This window comes from Pituophis catenifer, unplaced genomic scaffold (assembly GCF_029215685.1).
Source record: "Pituophis catenifer annectens isolate HBS135680 unplaced genomic scaffold, rPitCat1.0.hap2 SCAF_2, whole genome shotgun sequence".
Taxonomy (NCBI): Eukaryota; Metazoa; Chordata; class Lepidosauria; order Squamata; family Colubridae; genus Pituophis; species Pituophis catenifer.
Genome location: NW_027256882.1, coordinates 45881433 through 45894723, shown reverse-complemented (window position 1 = coordinate 45894723; position 13291 = coordinate 45881433). Strand labels below are relative to the sequence as shown.

General features: G+C 39.8%; 1 protein-coding gene across 1 annotated transcript in view; it reads left to right on the top strand.

Annotated features, from left to right (window-relative positions):
- The window catches only part of FAM107A (family with sequence similarity 107 member A), a 46729-nt gene extending 33988 nt beyond the window's left edge, over positions 1-12741 (top strand). Inside the window, exons 3-4 of the mRNA XM_070933522.1 lie at positions 6088-6238; positions 12625-12741. Coding sequence (XP_070789623.1) covers positions 6088-6238; positions 12625-12723 — 250 coding nt within the window. The 3' untranslated portion in view covers positions 12724-12741. The remainder of the gene's footprint in view (positions 1-6087; positions 6239-12624) is intronic.
- Positions 12742-13291: the final 550 nt, after the last annotated feature.

The following is a 13291-nucleotide window of genomic DNA, read 5'->3' as shown; positions in this document are numbered from 1 at the left end:
GGTGCTTTTTCAGGAGGCAACTGGACTTTCTTGTTCTTCTTTGGAAGACGTAGTGCTCTTGACGAGAGAGCTGAAGAAGATTCTTGGATGAGAAGCGAAACATCTTCCAAAGAAAAACAAGAAAATCCAGTTGTCTCCTGAAAAAGCACCTTTGGGACAACTATGACCTGGATGACTGAGAATCTCTGAGCTTGAAAACATAGAAAGAGTTAACCCAGCAATTGATAGTGAAATGTCCCACATGGGACACAACCTCAAAAGATATTGTTTGTCTTAGTTGTTCAGTTTGCAAGACTGACCCCCTCGGAATATGGAAACCAGTTAAGAAAACCAACTTTTTCATCTGACTCATGTGACTAAAGCCAGCAATTGGAAAGCCCATTAAATTCACTGCACTTCTAGCAAATACAGTAGTGAAAGTTGAGATCTTCTCTGGTGGAAACCACACCAGAACCTCTACTGCTAAATTCCATCATGACATTGTTGGTTAAATTACTCCCCCTGCTGGAAAAGGGGGAAAATAGAGAAGACTTTTTTTTTTTTTGGTCTTATTTCTTTTAATTAATTCTAAGAAACAATATATTTGTGAAACCTAAGTACTTTCTTCTCTGCCTGGGCTTCTCCTGCACTTTTGCAGATTGTGTTTATACATAAACATTCAGCAGGTGATGCATTTGCCTGAAATAGAAACAAGGAAGCTCTACCCTGCCAAGTTTTCACTCTTTCACATGAAGAAGTGCTTAGACCTTTAGCAGTCTTATTTCAAAATAAGCTATTTTCCCCCTTGGCACTTCAGGGCTGCCAGTTAGTTTATGAGAAATGTTTAGGTGCGCTATACTTTAAATGAAATTAAAGGGGTAAAAACAAACAATGCAATTGAGATTAAAGCTCATGTAAAGCAACAGGCCAAATATTAACCAAGATTAGTAACAATTCAGTCAGAGGATGATGTAACAATTTGTTAAGCACAGTTTTAGAAATAGCACACATTTTTGACATGTGCAATACTGCTTCAAAGTAGTTTGCTGGGATCCATGGTCTTAGCACAATGTTTCTGAACCTTAGCCACTTTTAAGATGTGCGGACTTCAACTCCCAGAATTCCCCAGCCATCTGGCCAGGGAATTCTGAGAGTTGAAATCCACACATCTTAAAGTTGCCAAGGTTGAGAAACACTGTTCTAATGTAATAGGATCATAAAATAGTCCAAGGGTCAAGCATAATTGCCTAAACCACAGACAAATAGCTACTGTAGGTCAACATCCAAGGGAAAATCTGAAGGTATTCCTAATGCAGAGTAAGATGGAGAAGTCAAAAATTCAACTCTTCCAAGGCTACTTCCTAAATGATGTTGGAATGCTGGTAGGAAGCAAACTGAAGGCTTCTTTGCTTCACACTACCTCAAAGGCTAGTTTTTACTAGTTAGAAAGCTAGAAAGATGATGAGTTTTCATCATGGGCAAAACAATCTTTTTCTTTTTTTCTGTTTTCTGAAACCTAATATTGGCCTTTCAAAACATTTTAGCAACAGCACTTAGATTTATATACCCCTTCACAGTCCTCTCTAAGTGGTTTACAGAGCCAGCATATTGCCCCCAACAACCTGGGTCCTCATTTTACCGACCTCAGAAGGATGGAAGGCTGAGCGGGTGAGATTTGAACTGTCGAACTGCTGGCAACAAGCAGTCAGCAGAAGTAGCCTGCAGTACTGCATTCTAACCACTGCGCCACCACGGCTCATATTATGTGAAACTTCAGTTGTCCTTGCTTTCTCTCCATGGAATGTTACTGTGGGCCCTTGCTTGATACATTTTACCAAGTCGGTCTTGCCTTGACTAGTGTTATGATCTGACTCAAAATGGTCTAAAATAGGGATTTTCAGTATGCCCTTCTATAGAACTCTGGGTTCTTTAATTCTGTTTTTATTGTCTTAGAAATACTTATCATTAGGATTTTAATGTTTTAATGCTTGAAAGCCACCCAGAATCATTTCGATGTGGTCAGCCAATAAATTTAATAAATAAAGTTTCACGGGAACCTAATGGGGTTCCGTGAAAGACTAAGGGAGAAAAATCACTTGAATGCAGCCAGAGGCATCGATAGTGATTTTTCTAAAAAGAGCCTGGTGGCGCAGCAGACTAATAGCCTGTTATTATCATCCAGCTGCCTGCAATTTGTTTTATTTGTTTTATTTGTTTTATTTGATTTGTATACCGCCCTACTCCCGAAGGACTCAGGGCAGTGAACAGCCAGACAATAAAATAACATAGATACAAAAAATTTAAAAACCAGATAAAATCAGATTAAATCATTTTGGCCCAGACAAATTAAAACACCCCAATAATTTAAAAACAAATTAAAATTTACATATTTAAAAAGGGAAGAGATTAGGCCAAGCCCGCCTGATGGAATAAAAAGGTCTTCACAGCGCGGCGGAAGGTGCGCAGATCCGGGATCCTCCGTATCTCTGGGGGGAGCCCATTCCAGATGGTAGGTGCCCCCACAGAGAAGGCTCTCCCCCTAGGGGTCGCCAGCCGACATTGTTTGGCTGACGGCACCCGGAGGAGTCCCTCTCTATGAGAGCGTACTGGTCGGTGGGAGGCTATTGGTGGTAGTAGGCGGTCCCGTAAATAACCAGGCCCTAAGCCATGTTATAAGTTATTTATTTATTGCAATTACTGCAAGTTCGAATCTCCCCAGGCTCAAGGTTGACTCAGCCTTCCATCCTTTCTAAGGTAGGTAAATTGAGGACCCAGTTTGTGGGGGAAATAAGCTGACTTTGTATAAAATATACAAAAATATGAAGGCTATTGCTTAACACACTGTAAGTGTATCCTGAGTCTCCGGAGAAGGGCGGCATATAAATCAAATTAAAATAAAATAAATAAATAAAATAAATAAATAAAATGTGAAAGGGTGAAAATGATGATTATGAGCTTTACCTAGAAAAATACCTTATATGAGGAAAAAAGATCATAAGCCTTATTTTGCTGTACTTCCTACAAAGTCATCCTACCCCAGCCCAGCCTTCTCGTGCTAATCCCAAGCAGGTGAAGAAAGCAGGAGCATCCTTCAGTCAGTGATTTCTAATTGGCCTTTTTGTAGAATCAGGCAGCAAGTGGCAGTTAGTACAAATTTCATTTTGTTGCCATGTTTCCTTTACTAGAGCTGTGCCACTTGTTCAGAAATTCCATGATTTATTTATTTATTTTTTAAAGGTTCTGCTGCTTGAAAAAGTTTGAAAACCCCTGTTGCACAGTATGTACCAATAAGAGCCTTGGTAGTACAGTGGTCTAAGGCACCCTGTTATTAAGCTGGTTATTAAGACCAGCTGCCTGCAATTACTGCAGGTTCGAATGTCGCCAAGGCTCAAGGTTTACTCAGCCTTCCATCCTTTCTAAGGTAGGTAAATTGAGGACCCAGTTTGTGGGGCAATAAGCTGACTTTGTATAAATATACAAAAGAATGAAGGCTATTGCTTAGCGCATTGTAAGCCGCCCTGAGTCTCCGGAGAAGGGCGGCATATAAATCTAAATAAAAAAAAAATGTGAATTTACAGAAAATTTAATATCATGTAAGGAAGGAAAGGGATGTGGTGGCTCAGTGGCTAAGATGTTGAGTGATCAAAAGGTCGGCAGTTCAGCGGTTCGAATCCCTAGTGCCGGGTAATAGGGTGAGGTCCTGTTACTTGTCCCAGCTTCTGCCAATCTAGCAGTTCAAAAGCACATAAAAAATGCAAGTAGAAAAATAGGGATCACCTTTGGTGGGAAGGTAACAGCATTCTGTGTGCTGATGTCTTCAGACAGTGCTGGCTCTTTGGTTTTGAAACGGAGATGAGCACCGCCCCCTAAAGTCAGGAACAACTAGCACATATGTGCGAGGAGGAGAACCTTTACCTTTACCTTAAGGAAGGAAAAGGATGAAAGCAACCCTTTAATTATCACTGCATCAGGCAGTATTATCAATTCTATACTTTAATCAAACTGGTGGGCCACTATGCATTTTTATTTATCTGTGTTTAGTTTCATATTTTACTTTGTTTTGCTTTTAAGGAGAAAATGAGATTTAATAAAAGTAACACATTAATTTACACATTCACATTTTCTTCTATCACTCTGATACTCATTTTGGTTATGCTCTTTGCAATTAATTATCAAGCTTCAATGGAGGGAAAATATCTGGAGACATTTGGAAATTCAAGGCTTCTGATTTCTTCTACTCCACCATAAGGGGATGGAAAAATGGGGAAATGAAACAGTTTTCGGAAGATGAAAAGAAATGATCTTTTAATGAAGCATCCTGACTAAACTTTGTTATTTTATAGCAAACTATAAGAAGTTTGTTATTTTATCCCAGCAGCTTTTCATGTGTGTCCTTTGATTTACACATTCTGATGTTTGCTTTCCTGGAAGTTCCATTGAACCTCAACTTCCATGTTGGATTCTGCTGTCGGTTCTTAGAAACATAAATAATTTTTTCTCTAGACATAAATAAACTTTCTATATATGTAAATAAACTTCCTCTAGAGTGACCTGTCCTCAACTTGGTCAATTCAGACTTTCAGTTCTACATCCATTGCTTTGTAATTCATCCATTTTGCTGTTGGGTCTTTTCATAGTCTGTCCAAAATATGATCATTTGACCCTGGTTATCTGTTTCTCAAGTGAGAACTCTGAGTGATTTGGAGAAACAGTTCAGTTGACTTTTGAAAAATCACTTTTAAGACAACTATGACCTGGATGACTGAGAATCTCCAAAGACATTGATCCGTTTGGTTGTTTTCTGGGTTATCCTTGGCACTCTCAAATGTCTTTTCCAATACCAAAGTACAAAAGCATCAATATATTCCTATCCTACTTCTGCAGAGTCCAACCTATGCTTCCATGGAGTGTCACAGGGAATATCTTATATGATTATTATTTTTGTAGGTGTACCTACAAATCCCTGTATCTGAATAATTTCCAAGGACTTCATGGCAACTCTACAAGTGCTAATCTGTCGTGTATTTCTTTAGTACTGGTAGCTTTACTGTTGATTGTTGATCTTAAATGCACAAGCTATCCACCACTTTAATATCCTCATTGTCAATTCTAAGGCTAGTTGTTGCACCTGTTGTCATTTCTTGGGTCTTCTTTATATCCAATTGTTTATGTCTTTCCATTCACTTCCTTTTTCACTTTTTGCCTGGAGTATCGTCAAAAACTGATCTGCCAATGGGTGACATGGAGCATGACCCCAAGAAAAAGGATGCAGACAGAGTATTGAGCTTTCCATGCTTCTTATATTCCATACTCCCACCATAATTCTATTTTTGCTGCTTCAGATTATTTTTTCTGGCATGGTTACATTAGCAACCATCTGGAAAGCTTTCATTTAGCAGCGTCATAACACCATTAGCATTCTGAAAGATCTTCAGTAGACTGTTGAGTGGCACCCAACTTGAGAGGCCTATATCAACATTTACTACATTTTGACTATCCATTTGGTTTTCTCAATCAAATGGCCTCCCATGCCTTCTTTTATGCAGTATGAATGATGCCTTTGTGGTTGTCACTAAAATGATCACCCACCTTCGGCATCTGTTCGTTTGAGTTGAGCAGCTGGGGTGTGAAGTATGTGCTCTTGGCATACATTCCCATTGCAGTTTACTTATTTCTCCAAGGAACATCTCCCCGCTATAATGATGGCAGGACTAGGGTGGGTTAGGGACACAAACCTATCTAGAAAGTTGAATTTATTTTACACGGGGAAAACATAGCAATAGCACTTAGACTTATATACCGCTTTACAGTGCTTTACAGCCCTCTCTAAGCAGTTTACAGAGTCAGCATATTGCCCCCAACAATCTGGGTCCTCATTTTACCCACCTTGGAAGGATGGAAGGCCGGTGAGAGCCTGGTGAGATTTAAACTGCCAAATTGCAGGCAGCCAGCAGTCATCAATCAGCAGAAGTAGCCTGCATTACTGCACTCTAACCACTGTGCCACCATGGCTCATAGGATTACCCTGGTAGGTTATTTTACTGCAGTATTTATCTTTTTGGCATTCAAGTTCAATCTCGGTCTTTCACTGTTTACCTTATCTTTTAGAGGAGTTGAGAGTAAACCAGAACTGCAAAGAGTCTTGGAACATCGCCGACGAAACCAGCTGTTGAAACAGAGGAAAGAAGAAGAAGAGGCAAAGAAATTAAAATCTCCATTTGAACAGGAGCTCTTGAAAAGGCAACAGAAGCTTGATGAGGTAGAAATAATTATGGATTCTACTAGGTTAAACTCCTTCAAAAGACACAGAGATTTTTCCAATACTGGTAGTTCTTGACTTAGAACGATTTGTTTAGTGACAATTTCAACAGCACTGAAAAAAAAGTGACTTATGACCATTTTTCACCTTTACGACCATTGCAACAACCCCATGGTCATGTGATCAAAATTTAGATGCTTGGCAACTGGTTCATATTTATGACAGTTGCAGTGTCCGGGGTCATGGAATCATCCTTTGCGACCTTCTGACAAGCAACATCAACAGGGAAGCCAGATTTAATCATGTTACTAACTTAACAACTGCAGTGATTCACTTAATAACTGCAGCAAGAAAGGTTGCAAAATGGGACAAAACTCACTTAACAACTGTCTCACTTAGCAACAGAAATTTTGGGTTCAGTTGTGGTCCTAAGTGGAGAACTACTTGTAGTGTAGAGAGCAAGGAAGGTAGCTTTGAATCAAACAGTCAGAAACTCTTCTGCAAGCAAAAAGAACTGAAGTATTGTAGAAGACCTCCAAGGTCCTTGGCTTAGCCAAAGTTTGATGATAGCAATAGCAATAGCACTTAGACTTACATGCTGCTTCACAGTGCTTTACAGCCCTGTCTAAGCGGTTTACAGAGTCAGCATATTGCCCCCAATACTCTGGGTCATCATTTTACCCATCTCGGAAGGATGGAAGGCTGAGTCAAACTTGAGCCTGGTGAGATTCGAACTGCCAAATTGCAGGCAACCGGCAGTCAGCAGAAGTAACCTGCAGTACTGCACTCTAACCACTGCGCCACCGTGGCTCATGATATAGCAATAGCATTTAGACATATATTGCCCCATAGTGCTTTATTGCACTCTCTGGGTGGTTTACAATGTCAGCATATTGCCCCCAACAATCTGGGTTCTCATTTTACCAACATCAGAATGATGGAAGGCTGTGAGTCAACCTCGAGCCCCATCAGGAATGAACTCCAGCCTGTGAGTAGAGTTTGCCTGCAATATTACATTCTAACCACTGCGCCACAGTGGGTAGAATTAGTATTTTACAGTTAGAATGCAGTATATAACAATATCATGACGATATTGATGATATCTCTTCACAAGGCACTGAATGACCTCCTCTGATAATTTCAGATAGATGTTAAAATAACAGGCTAGAGAGCATCAAACCTGTGGCACCCACACTGATATTCCTAAACTTTTGGGCATTGCACTCCCACCCCCCCAGGATAAATGACTAACACTCCACACTGAAGTAGGAGTAGAACCACTGTAAAACATTACCCCCCAACTCCCAACTTTGTAGGGGCCCCAGAAATATACAATATAAATCAGGGGTGAAATCCAGCAGGTTCTGACAGGTTCTGGAGAACCGGTAGCAGAAATTTTGAGCAGTTCAGAGAACCAGTAGCGGAAATTTTGAATAGTTTGGAGAACCGGCAAACACCACCTCTGCCTGGCCCCAGAGTGGGGTGGGAATGGAGATTTTGCAATATCCTTCCCCTGCCACCCCCACCAAGCCACACCACCCCCACCAAGCCACGCCCACAGAACCGGTAGTAAAAAAAATTGGATTTCACCAGTGATATAAATGTAGCACTCTTAAAATTATTTTTTTTTAATGTTTTATTATTAAGAAATTATAATAATACAATTTTTGTCCATCCGGTTACATAATATGGAAAAAGAAATAAATACAATTTACATATTGTACATATATAGATAATCTTTGCAGACCAGTTACATGGTATAAAGAATTATGAACTCTGGTTTCTCTTCAGATCGTATAAATCTTTCGCCTTTTAGCACTCTTAAAATTATAAACAGTTCACCACTGGTTTTTCCACAATTGGCTTTGTAGATTTACAGTCAGGTCCAGAAATATTGGGACATCGACACAATTCTAACATCTTTGGCTCTATACACCACCACAATGGAGTTGGAATGAAACAAACACAATGTGCGTTAACTGCAGACTGTCAGCTTTAATTTGAGGGTATGTACATCCAACTCAGGTGAACGGTGTAGGATTTACAGCAGTTTGCATATGTGCCTCCCACTTGTTAAGGGACCAAAAGTAATGGGACAGAATAATAATCATAAATCAAACTTTCCCTTCTTAATACTTGGTTGCAAATCCTTTGCAGTCAATCACAGCCTGAAGTCTGGAACACATAGACATCACCAGACGCTGGGTTTCATCCCTGGTGATGCTCTGCCAGGCCTCTACTGCAACTGTCTTCAGTTCCTGCTTGTTCTTGGGGCATTTTCCCTTCAGTTTTGTCTTCAGCAAGTGAAATGCATGCTCAATGGGATTCAGGTCAGGTGATTGACTTGGCCATTGCATAACACTCCACTTCTGTCCCTTCAAAAACTCTTTGGTTGCTTTTGCAGTATGCTTTGGGTCATTGTCCATCTGCACTGTGAAGTGCCGTCCAATGAGTTCTGCAGCATTCGGCTGAATGTGAGCAGATAATATTGCCCAAAACACTTCAGAATTCATCCTACTGCTTTTGTCAGCAGTCACATCATCAATAAATACAAGAGAACCAGTTCCATTGGCAGCCATACATGCCCACGCCATGACACTACCACCACCATGCTTCACTGATGAGGTGGTATGCTTAGGATCATGAGCAATTCCTTTCCTTCTCCATACTTTTCTCTTTCCATCACTCTGGTACAAGTTGATCTTGGTCTCATCTGTCCATAGGATCTTGTTCCAGAACTGTGAAGGCTTTGTTAGATGTTGTTTGGCAAACTCTAATCTGGCCTTCCTGTTTTTGAAGCTCACCAATGGTTTACATCTTGTGGTGAACCCTCTGTATTCACTCTGGTGAAGTCTTCTCTTGATCGTTGACTTTGACACACATACAGCTACCTCCTGGAGAGTGTTCTTGATCTGGCCAACTGTTGTGAAGGGTGTTTTCTTCACCAGGGAAAGAATTCTTCAGTCATCCACCACACTTGTTTTCCATGGTCTCCCAGGTCTTTTGGTGTTGCTGAGCTCACCGGTGCATTCCTTCTTTTTGAGAATGTTTCAAACAGTTGTTTTGGCCATGCCTAATGTTCTTGCTATCTCTCTGATGGGTTTGTTTTGTTTCTTCAGCCTAATGATGGCTTGCTTCACTGATAGTGACAGCTCTTTGGATCTCATCTTGAGAGTTGACAGCAACAGATTCCAAATGCAAATAGCACACTTGAAATGAACTCTGGGCCTTTTATCTGCACATTGTAATTGGGGTAATGAGGGAATATCACACACCTGGCCATGGAACAGCTGAGAAGCCAATTGTCCCATTACTTTTGGTCCCTTAACAAGTGGGAGGCACATATACAAACTGCTGTAAGTCCTACACCGTTCACCTGAGTTGGATGTACATACCCTCAAATTAAAGCTGACAGTCTGCAGTTAACGCACATTGTGTTTGTTTCATTCCAACTCCATTGTGGTGGTGTATAGAGCCAAAGATGTTAGAATTATGTCGATGTCCCAATATTTCTGGACCTGACTGTAACTGTCTTTATTCTCAAACTGCCAACAGACCCAAAACTGACAATTTTGAGGGAGGATTCTCATTAATATTTTGATATTAGAACCTGCATTCAAGTCTGAAAGGAGAGAGAGAACCATATAAAATTTATGTAATCTCCCATGGAAAACTGTTAAAAGGAAGTGATGAAAAAATATGATCTATTTAGAAAAGGCAGTGCAAGAGCCCAAAGACCTACAATTTCAGTCCTTTCCATTTGATACACAGAGAGGCTTTGGGCATAAGGGACTTGTGTGAGTCTTCACTTCATTGCATTAGAAGGCAAAGCTTCAAAACAGGCCAAAAAGTAAAAGACTGTTCAGAACTTGGGAACTACAAAACCAGACGGATAACATGTCAGAATAAAGTTTCTCTTTCAATTGCCAAAAAGCATGAAATTAAGCTCCTATGAGTTTCCACATACTAAATTCTTTGTCTGATGTTCTCTTTGGCCTTAAACTGGCCAGGCTTCAAATTTCAGTTTCTTTTAATCGGCAAAAGTGACCGTTCCTGGGGTTGCGTAACCCACAAGACCGTTAACATGTCACAAAACAAACCAACTGTAACTTCTGTCAGGTGCAGATACCTCCATAACACGGTTTTCTTCTCCCTGTCCTTATGTTTATTGTTTACAATAATTTGTAACATTTTTTTAAACAAACTATTTAACAACGTGTTTAAATTTAAGTGAGTTAAAAGCTGATATCTGCTCAGGTAGAAGGATAGAGAGCAGAGGTGGGTTGCAGCAGGTTCTGACCAGTTCTGGAGAACCGGTAGCAGAAAATTTGAATAGTTCGGAGAACTGGTAGTAAAAATTTTGACTTGTCCCGCCCCCATCTATTCTCTGCCTCCCAAGTTCCAGCTGATTGGGAGGAAATGGGGATTTTGCAGTATCCTTTCCCTGGAGTGGTGTGGGAATGGAGATTTTACAGTATCCTTCCCCTGCCACACCCACCAAGCAATGCCACGCCCACCAAGCCACACCCACAGAACCGGTAGTAAAAAAAATTTGAAATCCACCACTGATAGAGTCCATTTGGTAATTTGGTGGTTAAGATACCAGGCTAGAAAGTGGGGACGATGAGTTCTAGTCAGGGTGGATAAAAATCAATGATTTTTTTAAAAAAATCAAAAAAATCAGATTTTTTTGATTTAAATCGAATTTTTTTTATTTAAATCGGATTTTTTTTTATTTTTATCGAACTTATTTTAATAAAAAACTTGGGGTAAAAATCTATCGTAAGATAGTTTTCTATTTAAGATACATAAATAATTTAGTTTATTCAGCATGAAATGGAGCTTAGTTATGTAGCATGAGGCTGTATATTCTGCAACACTGGAACTATTGGTGAGTCAACAGTGGGTCAAAGGAGTAGCAGAGATGACAGTTGCTCTTTAAAAATTATGATTTAAATCGAGTTGATTTAAATCAAGCCTTTTTACTAGTGATTTAAATCATGATTTAAATTGTGATGTAAATCAACTCGATTTAAATCAAATCCATCCTGGTTCTAGTCCCATCTTAGTCATGAAAACCAGCTGGGTGACTTTGAGCCAGTCATTCTTTCTCAGCCCAATACTTCACATGTTGTTATTGTGGAGAATATAGGAAGAGGAAAGTGTGCTGGATATTTCATGATCATGAGTTATTTATAAAAATAATAAAGGCAGGATACAAAGAGAGAGGGGGGAGGGAGGGAGAGAGATGGAAAGATGATGAAAGAGAGCGAGAGAGATTTAGATTGATAGAGAGATGATAGAGATATGATAGATAGATAGATAGATAGATAGATAGATAGATGATAGATAGATAGATAGATAGATAGATAGATAGATAGATAGATAGATAGATAGATAGATAGATAGATATAGATCGACGGAGACAGACAGACAGATAGATAGATAAATATAAATCTCTCTCTATGTGTGTTTGTGTGTGTGTGTGTATATGTATGTATATGTATCAGAGGTGGTATTCAGCAGATTCTGACCAGTTCTGTAGAAGGTAGTGGAAATTTTGAGTAGTTCGGAGAACCAGTAAATACCATCTCTGACTGGCCCCACCCCATCTATTCTCTGCCTCCCGAGTCCCAGCTGATCAGGAAGAAATGGGGATTTTGCAGTAACCTTCCCCTGGAGTAGGATGGGAATGGAGATTTTACAGTATCCTTCCCCTGCCATGTCCAACAAGCCACGCCCAACAAGCCAAGCCACACCCAACAAGCCACCCCACAGAACCAGTAATAAAAAAAAATTGAATCCCACCACTGATATGTACTGTATGTATATAGAGAGAGGGGGGGAGGGAGAGAGAGAGAGAGATGATATATTATATCTTTGACTAGGAGTTGTAGATGAAATTGTTGAGAAAAGAGGAAAAAATAAGCAACATTTTCCAATGCAACCCACCCAAATTGAGTTAATTTAATACATGTCTGGAAGAAAAAGAATTAAACACTAGGAAAGAACATCCATTTTCAATCAGTTACTGCATCAAGAAAATAGAAGTGACCTTAAGGTATCAATTGGACTGAAAATGAAAGCTGATGAATTGATAAGCTATTAGTTGCCTGGTACAGGGCTGAGAATTCAAATAACACTTTAGGTTCTAAACTGTGATTAACAAAAAACAAAAGTTGGTTCAGTGGCTGAATGCAGGTGGTGACACTTAAGGCCAGTTATCTACAGCCTCAACGAGTGACACATCACAGAGCCTGTTAACTTCCCTTAAAAGTTTTGACTGGTCTCCCATTTCCTATAACTAAGAAACGTTGTGGGGATTATTTAAAAAAATTACCCCAAAAAAATTCACCTAGTTATTTCTTCTGCCTTTTTTTAAACAGCTGGAAAGGGAAGATGAGAAGCAAGAAGAGAGTGCGCCAGAATTTATTAAAGTCAAAGAAAACCTGAGGAGAACATCTACGCTACCTGGGGCAGAGTAAAGCATCAGCTAAAGACCAAAATAGATCAAGACCTTCTGCTTTGAATACCTACATGCTGACATTTTGGTAAACAGTGGACATTCAAAGTTTTGTTCTCGGGGGGCTACTTACTGTACATTAACGCTTGCTCCAATAAAAAAAAATGATTGGGGCATTTTCACCTGGGAAAAGAAGAACATCCAAATAAGGTGGCTTTTCGTTCACAAGGGTCCTCAATTGAGAAAAAGACAGGGAAGGTAATACAGACCTCACCTTCCTTTCAAGTACTGAGATAATACTACATGTATTATCCTTTCCCATCACTAACCCTTGGCTAATCCTTTGAGATTCAGCAGGACAGGCGCACGTGTGGAATGGGAGAGGTTGTGTGAAGAGAGATTGCTAAACATTTGGGATTCAGATGTTTATACGGCAGAGCTGGTATTGAAATCTTCAGTTTAGCTAAATTAATGCTTGAGGGAGCAAGTTGGGAAACTAAAAAAGATGGCAAAAAAGAGAAGTTATGATCAATAAGGAAAGTACTAGCTAAGATTTAGAGCACCTCAACCTAGGCTGGCATCTTAGGTGC